This window comes from Oncorhynchus keta, chromosome 25, assembly GCF_023373465.1.
Source record: "Oncorhynchus keta strain PuntledgeMale-10-30-2019 chromosome 25, Oket_V2, whole genome shotgun sequence".
Lineage (NCBI taxonomy): Eukaryota > Metazoa > Chordata > Actinopteri > Salmoniformes > Salmonidae > Oncorhynchus > Oncorhynchus keta.
Window position 1 is genome coordinate 30,652,592 of NC_068445.1, and position 20,535 is coordinate 30,673,126.

Below are 20,535 nucleotides of genomic sequence, written 5' to 3' on the forward strand. Positions count from 1 at the left end.
ATTAAAACAATAACAGGGCGACTTAAAAGAGCAAGTAGGTTTAAGTGCCTAGTAGCAATAGAAGGATATAACATCTATAGAAGAGACAGGAATGCTCATGGGGGAGGTGTTGCTGTATATATTCAGAGCCATATCCCTGTAATGCTTAGAGAAGATTTTATGTTAAATGTTACTGAAGTGTTATAGTTGCAGGTTCACCTGTCACATCTAAAGCCTTTTCTTTTGGGGTGTTATAGGCCACCAAGTGCTTACAGTCAGCATCTAAATAATACGTGTGAAATGCTTGATAGTGTATGTGATGTAAACAGAGAGCTCTAATTCCTTGGGGACCTGAATATTGACTGGTTTTCATCAAGCTGGTCGCTCAAAAGGAAGCTTCTCACTGTAACCAGTGCCTGTAATCTGGTTCACGTTATTAATCAATCTACCAGGGTGTTTACAAACACTACAGGAACAAGATAATCCACATGTATTGATCACATTTTTACTGTAGAACTTTGTTCTAAAGCTGTATCTGTACCCATTGGATGCAAGGGATCACAATATAGTGGCTATATCCAGGAAAGTCAAAGTTCCAAAAACTGGGCCTAAAATACTGTATAAGAGATCATACAAAACATTTAGCTGTGACTCTTATGTGGATGATGTTAAAATATTTGTTGGTCTGATGTGATTAATAAGTACCATCCAGACACTGCACTTGATTAATTTATGAATTTGCTTCTTCCAATTATTGATAAACATGCACCTGTTAAGAAACTGACTGTTGGAACTGGTAAGGCTCCATGGATTGACAAGGAATTGAAAAACTGTATGGTTGAAAGAGATGAGGAAAAAGGAGTGGCTAATATGTCTGGCTTCACATTTGACTGGCTGACTAAATGCAAATTGAGAAATGATGTGTGTTACGGATACAGGTATTTTGTGTGTGTGTATCCTGTGTGTGTATTTCTTTTCTCTCCTCCTCACAGGTGGCATTCATCATTCCCCAATCAGTCATCAATCAGTCGCTAATCTGAAGACACACCTCCTCCTGTTTCCTTTATCCTATCACATTCCATTTCCCTTGGTTTAAAAACCCTGTCTGTTGTTTTCTCTAGAGTTCAATCTCTCTGTCAATGCCATGTCTGTAGATCTCTTGTTTGGTTTTTGCAACTACATCTCACTTTGGCCCCACCTGTGAGTATTGGGTTTGTTATGGTGTTTGTTTGACGGTGGGAAAAGGGGATACCAAGATAAGTCGCCCATGGGCATACATTACCGTAGGAATACTTTGTATAAACACACTAGTTAGAACTGGGTGGACCACCCACTGTATTTTTGGTTTGTTAGCTGTTGGTGAAGCAAGCTAGTTTATTTCTAACCCTATTTCGGTTATTTCGTTCTCACTCTTTCTTTTTCACTATTATAATTTGCATGAGTCATGTTACGGGTCTCATTTACCATCCCCCTCGAGACTGTCGGGCCAAAAGGGATTCGTAACAATGTGACTAAATTTAACAAAAAGAAGAATAAACTGTATTCAATGATATAAAGAATTATGTACTTTAAATGACATTATGGGCAGAAAGATGAATTCAATCATTTCCTCCACTCAGGTGGCCATCACAAAACCATTTGATGTTATTTGAATGATTACTTCTTTGGCAAAATTAGGCAGGAAATGCCAACAATAAACAATGAGCCCTTGTTCTCCTGCATTTAAAAAAAATAGTATTGAAAGAAAATATACACTACTGTTCAAAGGTTTGGGGTCACTTAGAAATGTCCTGGTTTTTGAAAGAATCACTTTTTGGGGGGGGGGGTTTGTCCATTGAAATGACATCAAATTGATCAGAAATACAGTGTAGATGTTGTAAATGACTATTGTAGCTGGAAATTGCTGTTTTTAATGGAATATACATGGGTGTCCAAAGGCCCATTATCAGCAACCATCAGTCCTCTGTTCCAATGGCACATTGTGTTAGTTAATCCAAGTTTATCATTTTAAAAGGCTAATTGATCATTAGAAAACCCTTTTGCAATTATGTCAGCACAGCTGAAAACTGTTGTGCTGATTAAAGAAGCAATAAAACTGGTATTTGACTAGTTGAGTATCTGGAGAATCAGCTTTTGTGTTATGGCTCTTTAACCTCGGCTCTGAATCTATGATATGGCATTCTGTCTAATAGAACTCAGAAGAATTTTCTTTAATGCAAGCATCTCTAATGTCAAACATGTAAAGTGTGGGGCACCGCAGAGCAGCTCTCTAGGCCCTCTCCTCTTTTCTATTTTTACCAATGACCTGCCAGGACAATTGAGCTAACGTAGGCTAAAGCAATTAGCATGAGGTTGTAAGTAACAAGAATTTCATTGGCATTGATATAGGCAGAAAGCTTAAATTCTTGTTAATCTAACTGCACTGTCCAATTTACAGTAGCTATTATAGTGAAACAATATCATGCTATTGTTTGAGGAGAGTGCACAGTTATGAATTTCAAAAGTTATTTATAAACCAATTAGTCACATTTGGGCAGTCTTGATACAACATTTTGAACAGAAATACATTGGTTCATTGGATCAGTCTAAAACTTTGCACATACAGTGCTGTCACCTAGTGGCCAAAATCTAAATTACGCCTTGGCTGGAATAATACATTATGGCCTTCCTCTTGTATTTCAAAGATGATGGTTCATTGTATTTTCTTTTACCAGATCTAATGTGTCATTCTCCAACATTCATTTCACATTTCCACAAACTTCAAAGTATTCCCATTCAAATGGTATCAAGAATATACATATCTTTGCTTCAATGCCTAAGCTACAGGCAGTTAGATTTGTGTCATGTTAGGTTTTTTTTTTATAGGGTCGGATCCTTCAGAGGTTAAACAAAGCAAACAAAGTCTGAGTTTGCTGATGATTCAACCATCTACGGATCAGCAACCACAGTAATAACCTTGTCCTTAAATCCCGCTCTGCCCTCAGACAAACCATCAAACAAGCACAGCATCAATACAGGATTAAGATTGAATCCTACTACACCGGCTCTGGCGCTCGTTGGATGTGGCAGGGCGAGAAAACTATTACAAACTACAAAGGGAAACCCAGATGCGAGCTGCCCAGTGACGCAAGCCTACCAGATGAGCTAAATGCCTATTATGCTCACTCCAACACCATGATTATGTTTGCTGACGACACGAGTGGTAGGCTTGATCACAGTCCAAACATACCAAGACAGTCATGAAGAGGGCACGACAACTTTTTCCCCATCAGGAGACTGAAAAGGTTTGGCATGGGACCCCAGATCCTCAAAAGGTTCTACAGTTGCACCATCGAGAGCACCCGGACTGGTTTCATCATCACCTGGTATGGCAACTGCTCGGCATCTGACCGTAAGGCGCTACAGATGGTAGTGTGAACGGCCCAGTACATCACCGGGGCCAAGCTTCCAGCCATCCAGGACCTACATAATAGGTGGTGTCAGAGGGAAGCCCATAAGTGTCAGACTCCAGTCACTATAGACTGTTTTCTCTGCTACCACATGGCAAGTGATACTGGAGCGCCAAGTCTAGGACCAAAAGGCTCCTCAACAGCTTCTTCCCCCAAGACATAAGACTGCTGAACAATTAATACAATCGCCACCGGACTATTTACACCCCCCCTCTATTTTGTACACTGCTGCTACTTGCTGTTTGTTTGCTATCTATGCAAAGTCACTTCTCCCCCACTTACATGTACAGATTACCTCAACTAGCCTGTACCCCAGTACACTGACTCTTTACCGGTGCCCCCTGTATATAAATCCTTGTTATTCTTATTGTGTTACTTTTTATCATGACTTTTTATTTGATTCTACTTCTCAACTCTTCTTGAACTGCACTGTTGGTTAAGGGCTTGTAAGTCAGCATTTCACGGTAAAGTCTACACTTGTATTGTATTCGGCGCATGTGACAAAGTTTGATTTGATTTTTAAGATTTCTAAAACAAAAATCATTGTACTTGGTACAAATCATTCCCTAAGTTCTAGACCTCAGCTGAATCTGGTAATGAATTGTGTGGCTGTTGACCAAACTTACCCCACCAGACATGCCACCAGGTTTTTTTCCCACAGTCCTTAGGTCCAAATCAAATTGAATGAAACGTACAGTATTACACAGAGCCAAGAGTGCATGGAACTCCATCTTATATAGTGCAAGTGAATAGCAAACCTGGTTTAAAAAATATAAGGCAACACCTCATGGCATAATGCCTTTCCCCCATGTGACCTACCTGTTGTGTGTTTGTACTGACGTGTATGTGTAACTGATAGATGCGCGCGCACACACACAATATTCATGTGTTTAATTGTATGTACATTGTAACTATTTTGTCTGTAATTTCATTTTCAAACAAATTTTTAAATTAAAGAGTAGCTGTTGCCATTGCCGTCAGCTAATGGGGATCCCAATCAAATAAATCGAATCCCTTCTCACGTGTGTTTGGATTTTATGAGAAACTTCGTGCTCAAACCCATGCAGTGTGATAATACATGCAAAATATTTGGTCATATGTTAAGTGTATGTAGACGGGAGGGGTATCGTATGTCAGATGAGCCTAAATGCTGCAATTGTGGTGCACATGCACCCACATTCCTGAAGTGTCCTTCAGTTAACTGTGACAGTGCTAATTATAGCATGTTAAAAGGGATAAATAAGGAGACAGAGCGGTAGCTTCTCTGTTAATTTCACTGGGCTTTTTCCAATGGTCACTGACCAACATACGAAGAAGAGAGGCGTGCGCCTTCAGCAACACTCCGAATGGATGGCTCAGAAATATGAAATTGTTTTTAACACACTTCAATTCAGATCGGCTGAGTTACCTGGTTACAGAATGGCATTACAGAATTTGCAATTCTATATGTGGAAACATTGCTACTGCAACATGTTAACACCACCTTTTTACATGTGAGGAGAACAATATTTCACCACATGTGAAACTGCAATTCCATTTGTGAAAGTGAGATTTGTACATGTGAACATTTCTTACATGTGAAATTGCTCATTTTATTTTCACATGTGATTGATTATCACGTGAAAGTGCATTTTCACAAGTGAAACCGCAACTGTCGCATGTGCGACTGCAATTCACATGTGAGGTGAAAACATGTTTTTCGTCTCACATGTGAAAGGTGGTGTTAACATGTGAACTCTAAATGTAACGATTTCACTTAAATGCAATTGTACATGTGAAACTGCAAATTTGACAAGGGTGGGATAATATGTTTTAAGATGGGTTACTAATACATTTAAAAAAAGACATTTGTTCAAAACAATTGTCTAATAGAATTTAGTCCCACACTAAATTCACCTGAGTGTAAAACATACATCTTAAGTACTGTAGGCCTCACTGTTTCTCATTAACAATGCTGCTGTGAGACTAGCTCCATGTACTGTAGGAGTTGTCTGTGGTATTTTTCAATGAATGAACACATCACATGATCTTAATCACCATGAGGCTTCACTCAAAGGCGTCCATGTTCTTTTTTCCTTCTCATTTTAAGGTTGGAGAGAGAGAGAGCGGACATTCTTACTTAATTGGGATCTTGAGTGCATTTGTTTCCAATAAAGAGGTGTGCTTGGGTTGCATTGTCTCTTTTTTTATTCTATTCCCTGAGAGGAGTGCCTGGCTGATCTGACTGTACCCCTCGCCCAGCTATAGTCTCGGGATAGCTAGCAAACAAAGCTGTTGCATCTTGCCTAATTCATAACTAGTCAACTTAAAAAGCTCACTGATTCAGAACTAAGGTGAGATATTCATGGTGTGTTTAGGTGCAGAATATTAATATTGCTGCCGTTATGGTTCCTCAGCTATCATCTCACCCTTTAAAAAAATACGTTTATAGCAATTTTAAGAAAATATAGAAGTGCCATAGTATTGTCAACAAAATATGAGTGGGAGCTAAGAGAAATGGAAACCAAAAGGTCTGAAGGATATATACTTTACGCATGTATCTCTTCTATAGAATGAAAGCAACACCTGCAAAACATATGCATTCATATTGTGTAGCACTTGAATTTTGAATTTGGGAATGGACCTGGCACAACCAAATGAACACGTTGGGCTTGACAAGAAAACATTTATGCTCTGGCACCATGTTGCTCAGCACAGTATAGTCCACCTGCAAATCATAAATAACAATGCACTAATAGGGTTTTCCCATTGCCGTGAGCAGGCGTCAACCCTTAGGTGCTGAAATATGTTATTTGTTGATGAAGTCATTCTGAGACATTTGGCCAATTCCAAAAAAACACATATCAAATTAGTTTATTCACATGTTAAAAACTTTGACTTGAGAATTGGATTTGCTGTTTCACACATTTTCCGTTTCACATGTAAAACAACACCACATGTGAAAATCTCACATGCATATGTGGAATTGAAAGTTCACATGTGACAAACATTCCCATGTGAAAATCTATTTTGCTGTTCCACATGTACGAATACTTCACATGTGAAAATCTTACTTTCACAGTAGTTAACCACGCTCAAGTTTTCAGTTTTTTTGTATTATTTCTTATTTGCTTCACAATAAATAATATTTTGCATCTTCAGTGGTAGGCATGTTGTGTAAATCAAATGATACAACCCCCCCCCCCCCAAAAAAAAATATAGATTTTAATTCCAGCTTGTAAGTCAACCTGTAAGTCAACCAAATAGGAAAAATGCAAAGGGGGTGAATACTTTCGCAAGCCACTCTAGAGTCATAGTGTTATTATACGGTGTAGTCCTCTAGGGAGTGATTTACTTTTGTGCCATTAATATCAGGCAAAACTTCTGAAGTTGAGAACAAAATGGTGGTGGAAACGGTTTTATGCACAAATATTGATATAATAGCTATCCCATTTATAAAACACAGACTAGACAGCTATTGCTGGTATCCTATACAATTATTAGTATTGCAAATTAAAATACCGATGTTGAAAGAAAAACAACACAAAAGTATTGATAACAAAATATTGCAAGGAAATACTTTTTTAATGTGTGAGCGAATTCTTTGTAAATTGTTTTCAATGACAGAAAAAAGTATGATAATTCAATTAAATGTCTGACTTGTGAAAATGTGTTTGCGTCTTTTTTCCACGTGTTTTTCCCCCCCACAGTTTGTTCATGGTTTTTAGGGGGGGGTATGACCTCAAAGATACAATGATGACAGTGTAAGGACATAGGGATTTGGTATTGGGCATCTTTTCGATGATTAAGGTGTGGAGGTTTGAAGCCCATTCTGATGCAGGCCATTGACGGCCAAAACATCATGATTTGAACTGGAATTAGATTAAATAACCATCAAGATTTTAAATGTGAGCAAGAGTCGCACCTATTCTTTCCAAAAGTTATCCAAACATTTTCTTAAGTTGCAACTGTATCAACCTTCAACTGATCTCTAACCCTAGGTTGACTAAAAGGTTGACTAAAAGGTTGACTAGGTTGACTAATAAGAGTTTCCCCACTTGGTATTCCTGAGGCCAAGACCATCTGACACATATTAGAACATGATGTTTAAAGGAAATATGTTCATGCTTGGATGAGGCTGTTGACATCCTATGTACACGTATTCAATGAGGTAATCCAGATGCTTACACTATACTCTTCTTCAGGCCTTTACTGCATGAAGGAATAATGCATGAAGTTTAATTTGACCAAGAACAGTGTGAATGTCAACACCCCCTCTAACCGGCTGAAGTAATAGCGACAATGGCGTTCCGTATGGTTCTTCATCACTTCTACCGTGAGACCTGAGTCAGAGCCTGCAACCTGTACACAGCATCCAGTCGAAGCTATCAACTGCCTTCAATCTCAAACCTTTTCTCTCAGGAGTCAGACATAAGTCCAGGTGGAGTGAGCATGGAGAGAGATCCCGTCCAAACTTCTCTCATCCTGCTGGTGTACTGCCAGGAAAATGGACAAGACATAATGGACTGTAAAGGACAGGGTCGGCTCAGGTGAGAGACATTATCAAGGGCCATCCACTTTGAACCTGTGCCATTCAAAGGACCAACTGAAACACTATCTGGAGAAACGGCAGAAGGATGAGTGCCGGGATGGAGAGTGGTGGTCAACCGTGCCAGTAAAAAGTTATTTATTTGGGATATCAGGTTTATTGATGAGAAAAGTTAATGCTAGAAAAATAAAATCAATGTAAATGTACATTCTGCCAGTGTCGGTGTGTGCAAAGTTGAGGGTCTTAAATTAAAGTGATAGAACCAACGTGATGCACTAAGGATTGTCATTCTAAATTTGGGTTGGATAATTTATCAATATTTATAATTATGATTTGGAAAGGCGAGGCTTCTTGAGACAGAGCTGTGCCCTAAAATGTGACCTACCGGCTCAAATCGGTTGTCACGTCCTGAACTTAGTTCCTTTTTTATGTCTCTGTTTTAGTTTGGTCAGGGCGTGAGTTGGGGTGGGCATTCTATGTTTTGTGTTCTATCTCTTCTATTTCTATGTGTTTGGCCTGGTATGGTTCCCAATCAGAGGCAGCTGGCAATCGTTGTCTCTGATTGAGAACCATACTTAGGCAGCCTGTTTTCCCACTATGGGTTGTGGGTAGTTATTTTCTGTTTAGTGTTTTTGTTGCACCTTGCAGAACTGTTCGTTTGTCAGTTTGTTGTTTTTGTTCCAGTCTTTATTAAAATCATGAATATGTACCACGCTGCTCTTTGGTCCTCTTCTCCTTCTCCTTCTCCCGACAACAATCGTTATATCGGTCTTATGTATCAAAATTTGAAATTGTGTTTTTTACATTTGATAAAAGCAGAGACTCAGAGCTACAAAATTGTATATCATGTACTACAGTTGAGGAACAATGGGAAAGTAATTTTGCTTTGAAAGTCGATAAACTTGTAAACTCACATTTGAGAAAATGTCCTTTGAATGTTTTGGTACTACTATCAGACAGCTCTTCTTTGTCTACACCCATTCAGCATCGTTCACACCCCAATAAGCTTTAGCCCCACCCATCTCTTTAAGGGTTGGTCAGAGCATTCTGTACTAACATAACAACAGCAGTCAAGCACCCAAGCTAACTTGCTAGCTACTTCCAGACACAAATGACAGAACAACTCACTGAACATTACTCACCCTAGCAGAGCTGGTTAGGCTGTTATTTTATCCAGAGCATTGGTGACTGCAACTGTGCTGTCAGATTGTCCGTTCATAAGTTCAAAACCTGTTGCTCTCGGAGAGTTCAGAAGGCACACCGGATGCTCTGGCCGATGAGTAGGGTTGATCCGAAGGTTCTGACCTCACAACGGCAGTCAAGCACCCAAGCTAACTGGCTAATATTGGCTAGCTTGCTAGCTACTTCCAGACACATAATGCAACATGCAACAATTTCAAAGATTTTACTGAGTTACAGTTCATATAAGGAAATCAGTCAATTGAAATAAAGTATTTAGGCCCTAATCTATGGATTTCACATGACTGGGAATGCAGATATGCATCTGTTGGTCACAGATACCTTAAAAACAGTTAGGGTGTGGATCAGAAACCAGTCAGTATCTGGTGTGACCACCATTTGACACATGCAATGCGACATATCCTTCACATAGAGTTGATCAGGCTGTTGATTGAGGCCTGTGGAATATTGTCCCAGTCCTCTTCAATGGCTGTGCAAAGTTATTGGCAGGAACTGAAACACGCCGTCCTACACGTCAATCCAGAGCATCCCAAACTTCCTCAATGGGTGACATGTCTGGTGAGTATGCAGGCCATGGATGAACTGAGACATTTTCAGCTCCCAGGAATTGCTTAGAGATCCTTGCAACATGGGGCCATGCATTATCATGCTAAATCATGAGGTGACGGAGTTAGATTAATGGCACGACAGTGGGCCTCAGGATCTCGTCACTGTATCTCTGTGATATCAAATTGCCATTGATAAAATGCAATTGTGTTCGTTGTCCGTAGCTTATGCCTGCCCACACCATAACCCCACCGCCACCATGGGGCACACTGTTCACAACGTTGACATCAGCAAACCGCTCGCCGGCATGACACCGTATACGTGGTCTCCATTAGTGAGGCCGGTTGGACGTACTGCCATATTCTTTAAAATTACATTGGAGGCAGCTTATCATAGATAAATTAACATTAAATTATCTGGAAACAGCTCTGGTGGACATTCATGCAGTCGGCATTCCAATTGCACGCTCCCTCAAAACTTGTGGCATCGTGTTGTATGTCAAAACTGCACATTTTGGAGTGAACTTTTTAGTGTCCCCAGCACAAGGTGCACCTGTGTAATGATCATGCTGTTTAATCAGATTATTGAAATACCACACCTGTCAGATGGATGGATTATCTAGGGATCGAGAAAAACTCACTATCAGGGATGTAAACAAGAGTGTGCACAACATTTGAGAGAAATAAGGTTTTTGTGCATATAGAACATTTCTGGGATCTTTTATTTCCTCTTATGAAACATGGGACCAAGAATTTACATGTTGCATTTATATGTTTGTTCTGTGTACATAGAGCCCTATTTCATGTAACTCAGTCAAGCAGTAAAATCTGATAAAAAAATAAACAAGGGAAAACTACACTTTATGGAACAGCGCGGACTGTGAAGACACACACAGGCACACAGGCAGCATTCGCAAATACACACTAACACACACGCTCTTTACAAAAATATATTTTAATATTGTTATTTTGCTGTGTTATTGATTTTGTATTGTAGATATATTATGGTAGAGCAGTGTGTACTAACGTGCTGTGTTATGTTTTATTGTATGTAATTGTGATTGGACCCCAGGAAGATTAGCTGCTGCCTTGGCAAGAGCTAATGGGGATCCGGAATAAATACAAAATAGTATTTAGGTATTTGATGTTTCTTAATTTGTATTAGATGAAGGATTGTAATTTTTACCCTTTTATGATGCCTGTTATCCACTTTACTGTCAGTAGAACATTGTGACAGAATACTATTTGGGACCTCCCCCAGAAACACTGTAATTTGAGGCCAAGCTATCACTAGGCCCTGTTGGTTAAAAAAAATCAAAATTAAAAACTACAGTTCTGACATTCCTCGAGACCCCTCCATCGAAAAGACGAAGTGTGTTTCCTTCAAAAAATGCTGCTTCAAGAAATGCAGTTCCTTGTGAAAAACCACAAACTCCAGTCTTGGTTGCGCGCAAACGCACAAGAGGGTTGGTTTTCTGAAACGCTCCCCTGAAGTTTGAGACTCTCACACGAGGGTTGTCGACTTGGGTGGTCGCTCTACTTTACTGAGCTGTTGCTAAGCAGCTAATAATAGTCGTGTTTGCTGAGTAATTTTTGTCCTTCTGGAACCAATCAGATGTGAGAAAATCCGGCCATCTGACAGCCCGAAAGGCGGGATTTCGATTATTTTCGCTTTTACCCCTCCTCCTCTGTTTCCAAATCTAGAGAGGTCTTTTTTCTCCTGTGTTGAATCTCAGAGTTCGCGGTGTCGCGGCCCAAGGGAAGACCACATAGAACACACAGAATGCTACGACCATCGAACGTTCCAAGCCGCCGTTTTGTAGATGGGAATGGCTTTTTCCACTTTGCCGTTAAAGATAAATACCTTTTTTTAAGAGAAACGCTGAATGTGCAAAGCGGTGGAGACCTCTGGATCACGAAATGTTGGGATGGAAGGCGCAGACTTTGACTCGCCGTCTCCAACAGCAGTATGAAGTACTTTACGGGTGTGAGATCACCGAGAGTGAAACTGTGTTTCCTTGGGACATTACCACACGCTTTCGGGGAAATATTATAACGTGGAAAAGCAGAACCAGCGCGAAGTCTCCGCAACATGGCCTCGGCAGCTAATGCCTCCTCTGAACAGGAAAACAGGGACCCCGATCGGCCGAGGATAACGCGGAGGAACAGGGGGAACTATCTCTCAACAGCGCCTGATTTGGAGTATTTGCAGCGGCCAAGTTACTGCGATGCAGCTTTCGCCTTGCAGCAAATATCCGAGGTGCTTATTATTTGACAGGTTTGAGTGAAATATCACGGTTATAGTTCTACTATAATTAAACTGCCCAACATTGTCAAGTCGCTAGGTAATATAGGATAGAAGACGGGCAGGGGAGAGGGGTTGGGGTGTACCGCTATGCCGTGTAATCTATGTTGTGATTTGCTATTCAATTATAGTTCACTTTTCTCGCGTTTAGACTATTTCTGATCCATGTTTGGAATATAGGCTACACATATTATATAGGCTACATTCGGCTACAATGTTTAAATAACGGTCGCGCAACTAGGCTACACAGTGAGGGCTATTCACTACTTTTGCACAATTAAAATGTACATAACAGTTTAGACCGATGTGTTTTCGCACTGATCGAACACGATTCTAACTGCCCAGACGTCTGCACGATGTTATCTTTACTGGGGAGTCGTTCTCTGTTCTCTTCTCTAATGCAAAAGTCCATGTGGCTACCCTCTTCCGTTCACAAATATTATCGTAGCCTAACTCCCTCGGTGATGGCTACTCCACTCAGATCACACACGCAGCTCTACGGGAATGGAATTGTGCGGTGTGTGATTTTGCGGCAGCGTAAAAACTCACATGAACCTTTTGGGGGGATTAATAGCATCATTCGATACAATGTATTGCCACAATGCTTGCGCTGTGTTACAATTTGTCACTGACTGACTGCAAGCCATGCTGCGCTTTCCACTCTTACCGGTGTGTGTGTGGTAAAAACAACAAAGTAGCGGACTATAGTCCGGTGCTTACGTCGCTGGCTCGTGAACTATCTCTTTCCTTCCTCGACGTAGGAGGTCCAACCACTGCCTTTTTTGGCCAGAATAACAAGCCTACTCCGAGGTTCTTATTCAGAACAGTAAACATTGATGTACCATACTGAACACACTGCACGTGTAGGCCCCAATGAAGTATGTATCTAGAACAACTGGCATGCTAATTGCACTTAGCATATCAATGTAATAACACATTTATTAACATGTATTTTATTATATGATAACCGTGAAGTCCTCTCCACATAACACTACATTCAATTGATCAACAATTATGAATATTTGATGCTCCCAGCACTTGTTTAGGGAGTAATATGTGGGATTTCTCTTGTCGCAGGGGAAAGCGTCTGGAAGAAAAGCACCGCTGTGGCTGAGAGCGAAGTTTCAGAGACTCTTGTTTAAATTGGGCTGTTACATACAAAAAAACTGTGGAAAGTTTTTGGTTGTGGGCCTATTGGTATTCGGAGCTTTCGCTGTTGGTTTACGGGCAGCTAATCTGGAAACCGACGTGGAGAAACTCTGGGTAGAAGGTAAGAAAATGTTTTATAATTTTGGTCCCTTTTTATGTTGAGTCGTTTGTCCTTCCTGTTGAGAATAAGCTCAAGTCTGGGAAGGATTGGGTGGGGTGGTGAGGGATGGGGGGTCTTCCAAACAAGCGGAGGTTGTTTATTGTATAGCAGTTTGGCAAGGGGCCAAGTCTAAACTTGAAAATATTTATATTTAGTTTCATGTTATGTTTTTTGTTGTTTTGGATACGTTGTTGTTGAGTGCAGATGCGCAAAGAAAATTCACAGAGTATTTCAACAATTTTCTTTAAGTTAAAAGGGAAATGGTTATAAAATCCATGAGATGTTTTGGAGAGAGGAAAGTTGGTCAAAGCCGCCATTTTGTGAGTGTGTGAGTGTGTGTGTCTGCCTGCCCCCAGCAGTTGAATGTGATCCGCGCACAGCTCGGAGACTGTGTGTGGTCCGGTTTTGGACAGCTCTCAACTTTCCAAGAAAGATTTGTCTCTGGCTGAAAGCGGAGTGCGGACTGAAACGCATGTGTACAAAAGTAGACCATCTGAAACTCGGGGTTATGCTATTTGTTTACGAAATCCGTTATGTAGAATAAGTATATTTTTGTTTGAAATGGGACTTTGTGAGTATGGGTGGTGATTTTGGGGAAAGGGGGAGGGGCAGCGTTGTTTTTCCTTTGATCTGCATTCCAGTAGTTTAGGACCGTGGTAGCCTATATTTGAGTCATGTATGGGTCATCAATTCACTCACCTTTGAAATGTGAGCAGTTTGAAAGAGATCATAATTTGGATTTATGATTGAAACGTTATTGCCATTAGGCCATGGTTGTTTACATAATATATTTCTGAAGTATCTTTAGGCTCAGCCTATGCTCATTAGGCTACTATAGTGACATGTGAACAATCATCCCAGCAGATTATTATTTTTTTTTTTACAGATTTCTCCCTCATATAGGCTGATGCAAGCCAGTTCAGCTAGTGAGGGTCAATCAAACTCTCAAAGTTACCCTTTTCTGGTGCCATTCAGACATAAGCTACAGACTAAACGTAACGGCGTTCTTAGTTTGTTGAAAGAGAGTCGGACCGAAATGCAGCGTGGTGGTTACTCATGTCTTAAATGAATGAAATGATGATACATGAAAATAACGTAATATACAAAAACAACAAACGGAACGTGAAGCCTAATACAGCCTATCTGGTGAAACTACACAGAGACAGGAACAATCACCCACGAAATACAAAGTGAAACCCCGGCTACCTAAATACGGTTCCCCATCAGAGACAACAAGAATCACCTGACTCTGATTGAGAACCGCCTCAGGCAGCCAAGCCTATACTAAACACACCCCTAATCAACCACAATCCCAATGCCTACAAAAAACCCAATACGACAATACAATAAACCCATGTCACACCCTGGCCTGAACAAATAATTAAAGAAAACACAAAATACTAAGACCAAGGCGTGACACTAAACTTTAAGTTGTGTGTCAAGACTAAAGTATATTATAGCCTACTAGATACAGTTATTTTAAATAGTAATGATTTATTACTGTGTAATAATATGCTATATTATTTCAAAGCATGTGGATTTTATCAAAAACATATTTTCTAATTAATCCCTTTAATTTCAATGTCCAAATCCCTTTTCTTTGCTAACTATCCAATGGCTACTCTTATAGTTGACTGTAGGGTTGGGAGGAATCCAGATACCTTCCTTCTCTCATCCCTGGATTTACGGTATTACTGACTTAGTACACAAGGGGGCCGCAAAACAAATCTAAAAAGCCCTTTGGGAATGCTAACACAATTTGCACAAGTAACAGCGAATTTCTGTGGAGGCTGCTAGCTAAATTTGACAACGATCATAAAATAACATAAACGAATCGCAAAGACAGGCAATCCAGCTCATAAAGTTATACAGTGCCAGTCAATAGCTTGGACATACCTAATCATTCAAGGCTTTTTACCTTTATTTTGACTATTTTCTACATTGTAGAAAAGACATCAAAACTATGTAATAACACATATGGTATCATGTTGTAACCAAAAAAGTGTTAAACAAATCAAAATATATTTTCTTTTGAGATTCTTCAAAGTAGCCACCCTTTGCCTTGATGACAGCTTTGCACACTCATAACATTCACTCAACCAGCTTCATGAGGTAGTCACCTGGAATGCATTTGAATTAACAGGTGTGTCTTGTTAAAAGGTGGTGTCTTCTTGTTAAAATAATTTCTTTCATTCTTTATGCGTTTGAGCCAATCAGCTGTGTTGTGACAAGGTAGGGGTGGTATACAAAAGACCAAGTCCATATTATGGCAAGAACAGTTCAAATAAGCAAAGGTAATCATTACTTTAATACATGAAGGTCAGTCAATAAGTACAATTTAAAGAACTTTGAAAGTTTCTTCAAGTGCAGTCGCAAAAACCATAAAGTGCTATGATGAAACTTGCTCTCATGGAAGACCCAGAGTTACCTCTGCTGCAGAGGATACGTTCATTAGAGTTAACAGAAATTGCAGCCCATATAAATGCTTCACAGAGTTCAAGTAACAGACACATCTCAACATCAACTGTTCAGAGAATACTGTGTGAATCAGGCCTCCATGGTCGAATTGCTGAAAGAAACCACTACTAAAGGACAATGTGTTTCTTGGGCCAAGAAACACAAGCAATAGACATTAGATCGGTGGAAATCTGTCCTTTGGTCTGATGAGTCCAAATTTGAGATTTTTGGTTCCAACCACCATGTCTTTGTGAGACGTGGCGTGTTTGAACGGATGATCTCCGCATGTGGTTCCCACGTGAAGCATGGAGGAGGAGGTGTGATGGTGTGGGGGTGCTTTTCTGGTGACAATGTCGGTTACTTACAATTCAAGGCACACTTAACCAGCATGGCTACCACAGCACTCTGCAGTGATAAGCCATCCCATCTGGTTTGCACTTAGTTGGGACTATGATTTGTTTTTCAACAGGACAATGACCCAACACACCTCCTGGCTGTTTAAGGGCTATTTGACCAAGAAGGAGAGTGAAGGAGTGCTGCATCAGATTACCTGGTCTCCACAATCACCCGACCTCAACCCAGTCGAGATGGTTTGGGATGTGTTGGACCGCAGAGTGAAGGAACAGCAGCCAACAAGTGCTCAGCATATGTGGGAGCTCCTTTAAGACTGTTGGAAAAGCATTCCAGGTGAAGCTGGAATGCCAAGAGTGCAAAGCTGTCATCAAGGCAAAGGTTGGCTACCTTGAAGAATCTCAAATGTAAAATATATTTTGATTTTGTTTATCACTTTTTTGTTACTACATGATTGTGTTATTTCATAGTTTTGATATCTTCACTGTTATTCAATGTAGAAAATAGTCCAAATAAAGAAAAGCCCTTAAATGAATAGGTGTGTCCAAACTTTTGACTGGTACTGTATATTTTTTGAAAATCTTAAAATAAATTGTTTCAGTGGTATTGACGCTATTGAAAAACCATCCTGTGGCTATTTCCAAATATCCTGGTACATGGTATATATGGTGTACAGCCCAAGCCTAGTTTACTGTGAACTTAGCTGATTTAGTTACAGTAAGGGAGTGTTAATAAAGCACAGTTATATAAAGTGGTTTCTTCTTTCCTGGACCTATCCTAATGTTGCACAGCTCCATGGTTCTTCACACACAAGCCTGTCAGCTGAGTCTTGCTGGCAGATGGTCAACTACACATCTACACGTCCACTGTAGCACAGGCTTTTCAGCCGTTGCTATTTCCCTACATTGTGTTATTGTTTTGTTATGTCAAGGTGTTAGAACCCAGGGTCATCTACTGTAAGTAGTTTAGCCAAGTTTATTGTGATGACTGATGGCTGAGGTTTGCATGTGTACACGCTATTGCATGAGAACACACACGCATACACGCATATGCGCACACACACACACTTTTCCCAGGTCAGGAACTGAGGGTTTCCAGATGCTAGTTGGGAGATATGTGTTTGTTTAGATTAGACTGTGCAGCTGAGGGATAGATTAGTACTGCCTGGACAGTGGAGGGTTGCTCTAGGCTCTGCTCAGCACAGGGGGAACTGTTTCCCAACGTCAACGTGAAGAGGTAGAGGGAGGAAATGGTATGAGAGAAGAGCAGAGGAGGAGACAGTATAGGAGAAGAGATAGAAAGAGAAAGGAAGGTATAAGAAGAGGGGAGGAGGAGAGAGGGCGTCTGTTTATGTTTCATTTGGACCAGTTCCTCTTCATGCGACCTCTCCATGACCCCTCCTGGGAGCTCTGGCCATTAGGACACACACACACACCATAGCATATCTCTCATTGGAATTGAGTGGAGTTGCATGGGTGATCTCATGCTGTATTTCATCACCTGCTATGTTTATGGTTCATCCTGCAAGGTCAGTAGTTTAGTACTGCAGCTCTTTTTATTCATAGAGAATCACATTCATCAGCCTTGGTTAGGGTTTACTTTCTTCACAAAATAACTTCCCCAGTATCCATAAACACTTAGACTACACCCTCACTTACACACAGGAAGTTGTGTTTCAGTCATGTTGAGGGATGGACAGTTGAACCAAAGCGTTAAAAATAGAAATAGTAGAATGATGTGGATATGTTATCAAACAGGCATAAGCAACACAAATATTTGGTGCTCTTCTTTCCCTCTTTGGTGCACTTTGTGGCAAACAGGTTGATCTCTTGACTTGGCAGAAAATGCATAGATAAATGTGTTTATAGATCAAATGAATATTGAGGGAGCTGACCATATACGTAATAGAGGTAATTCAAGCTGTGTTTACATTGATGATATCAGGGACATGAAGTGACCTGTCTGAATAGGAACGTGTAGTGTTGTGGTGTGTTCTCTTTTTCTCTACTCCTCTTCTTCCAATATGGCTGCCAGAATACTTTTATCTCACTGCCATTCAGAAGGATCAACAGCATTTTAATATCACCAAACCCATAGTGATTTCCTTAATCTGATATGACAAATTTCCCTCTAGCAGAGATGTGTCTGAGTAGAAAAGAAAATGAAGAAAACACCCTGGCCTCTCATGGTATGAAAGTGGAGCCACCCTGGTCATTCTGGATTAACACAAACACAGGCCAAATTGTTAAGAAAATACCAGCACCGGCTGAGTCTAATTAAAACAGTATGGCGTAAACATGGGTCTTCCTGTAGGGTGCCCCTGACCAGCTCTCTCTGAGAAGAGAAGAGAGGAAAGGGCTGGGGTATATGGAGCTGGGCTTTGACATTGGAAGAGGAATTGGGCTAAAGCTATAGGAGCTATGGTATGGACCTGGGGGGGTAGGCCCCTCCCTCGATGGAGATGTGTTCTGAGAATGGCTGGAGTTTAGGGGAGAGGTTGGGGCTGTGGTGTAGGGTTAGGGCTGTTTTTTTGTTGAATTGGGAAAGGAATTGTGTGTTGGGTCTGGGGCTGAGGATGTTGGTGTGTTATGGGACTGGAACTGGGGATAGGGCTGTGCCCATAGGAGAACTCTTTTTGGTTCCAGGTTGGGGAACATCCTGTGCGCGTGCCATGTCTATTTCTATGGGCTCAGGCACTGTTCATGACACAAACCGTTCACACCCCTCTTGTTGGTGGAGAGAGGTTAGCAGGTTTAAAGCTTATTTCCTGCAATTTTACACATTTTGTCATGGGGTGCAAAGAAAATGTTGCAGTTTTAAACCTAGTTTTCTTGAAAATCTATACATTTTGTCATGTCTAATGTGTATTCATGTGATATTTGAGTGACAAAAAAATTACAACAATATATATGGGCTAAAAAAAAAAAAAAAAAAAGTTTGTTCACATAGGCTCTGCTCTCTAAGGTATGCAATGATGAACATGACTGTAACGTCTGCCTCCAGCTCACACTGTCAACCACATAGATCCCCTGAACGCAGCTCACTCTCCAGCTCACACTCTCAAACACATAGATCCCCTGAACGCAGCTCACTCTCCAGATCACACTCTCAAACACACAGATGCCCTGAATGCAGCTCACTCTCCAGCTCACACTCTCAAACACATAGATGCCCTGAACGCAGCTCACTCTTCAGCTCACACTCTCAAACACATAGATGCCCTGAACGCAGCTCACTCTCCAGCTCACACTCTCAAACACATAGATCCCCTGAACGCAGCTCACTCTCCAGCTCACACTCTCAAACACATAGATCCCCTGAACGCAGCTCACTCTTCAGCTCACACTCTCAAACACATAGATGCCCTGAACGCAGCTCACTCTCCAGCTCACACTCTCAAACACATAGATCCCCTGAATGCAGCTCACTCATCAGCTCACACTCTCAAACACATAGATCCCCTGAACGCAGCTCACTCTCCAGATCCCAATCACCTGAATTCTGATCACATGTTCACACACCTGTATGTCATTTACACACACTATTTAGTTCAGTTCATTGCACCCCATCATTGTGAGGTATTGTTTGTTTTTGTCCACATTCTAGTCAGATCACTGATTAGTTCCATATTAGGCCTCCCGTGTATTGTAGTGTTTGGCCTTCCTCACTAACAATGCCTTTTTGCCTATTCTCTGCCTGTACTTTTGCCTATCAGATTTCCTGTCATCAACCTCTTGCCTGATCTCCCGGACTTCGTTATTAGCCTTTCCCTGCCTGTACTGTTACTTTTTTGGAGTTCCTGTGTATGACCTTCTGCCTGCCCCTGGACCAAGCTACCTGCCTCCTCCTGTGGTCCTTTACTAATAAACACCTGCTGCGCCCTGCGCTTGAAACCAGCACTGTCTCCCATCATATTCATTACAATTACAAGAGGAACTGATGATGCACTACCCAATTTATAAATTGCACCTTGTGCATTCTACTATTACAGCTTTCAAAAACAAGTTTAAAGCCAAACTGAGTTCCTTAAAATATATTTATATATACACTACCTTTCAAAAGTTGAGTCGCTTAGAAATGTCCTTGTTTTTTAAAGAAAATCACATTTTTTGTCCACTAAAATAACATAAAAGTGATCAGAAATACCGTATAGACATTGTTTATGTTGTAAATTACTATTGTAGCTGGAAACGGCTGGTTTTGAACGGAATACCTAAATGGGCCTACAGAGGCCCATTATCAGCAACCATCAGTCTTGTGTCCGAATGGCACATTGTGTTAGCTAATCCAAGTTTATCATTTAAAAAGCAAGTTGATCATTAGAAAACCCTTTTATAATTATGTTAGCACAGCTGAAAACTGTTGTCCTGATTAAAGAAGCAATAAAACTGGCCTTCTATAGACAAGTTGAG

General features: G+C 40.7%; 1 protein-coding gene across 2 annotated transcripts in view; it reads left to right on the forward strand.

The window, feature by feature from the left end:
• The first annotated feature begins 11,241 nt into the window (after positions 1 to 11,241).
• LOC118394092 (protein patched homolog 1) overlaps positions 11,242 to 20,535 on the forward strand; it is a 172,495-nt gene continuing 163,201 nt past the window's right edge. Inside the window, exons 1-2 of one of the 2 annotated variants that reach the window (XM_052479086.1) lie at positions 11,242 to 11,961; positions 13,084 to 13,276. In XM_052479086.1, the coding sequence (XP_052335046.1) occupies positions 11,794 to 11,961; positions 13,084 to 13,276 (361 nt within the window). In that variant the 5' untranslated portion in view covers positions 11,242 to 11,793. Of the gene's footprint in view, positions 11,962 to 12,474; positions 12,885 to 13,083; positions 13,277 to 20,535 lie in introns of those variants that run through there. The other variant, XM_052479087.1, reaches the window with a different exon arrangement.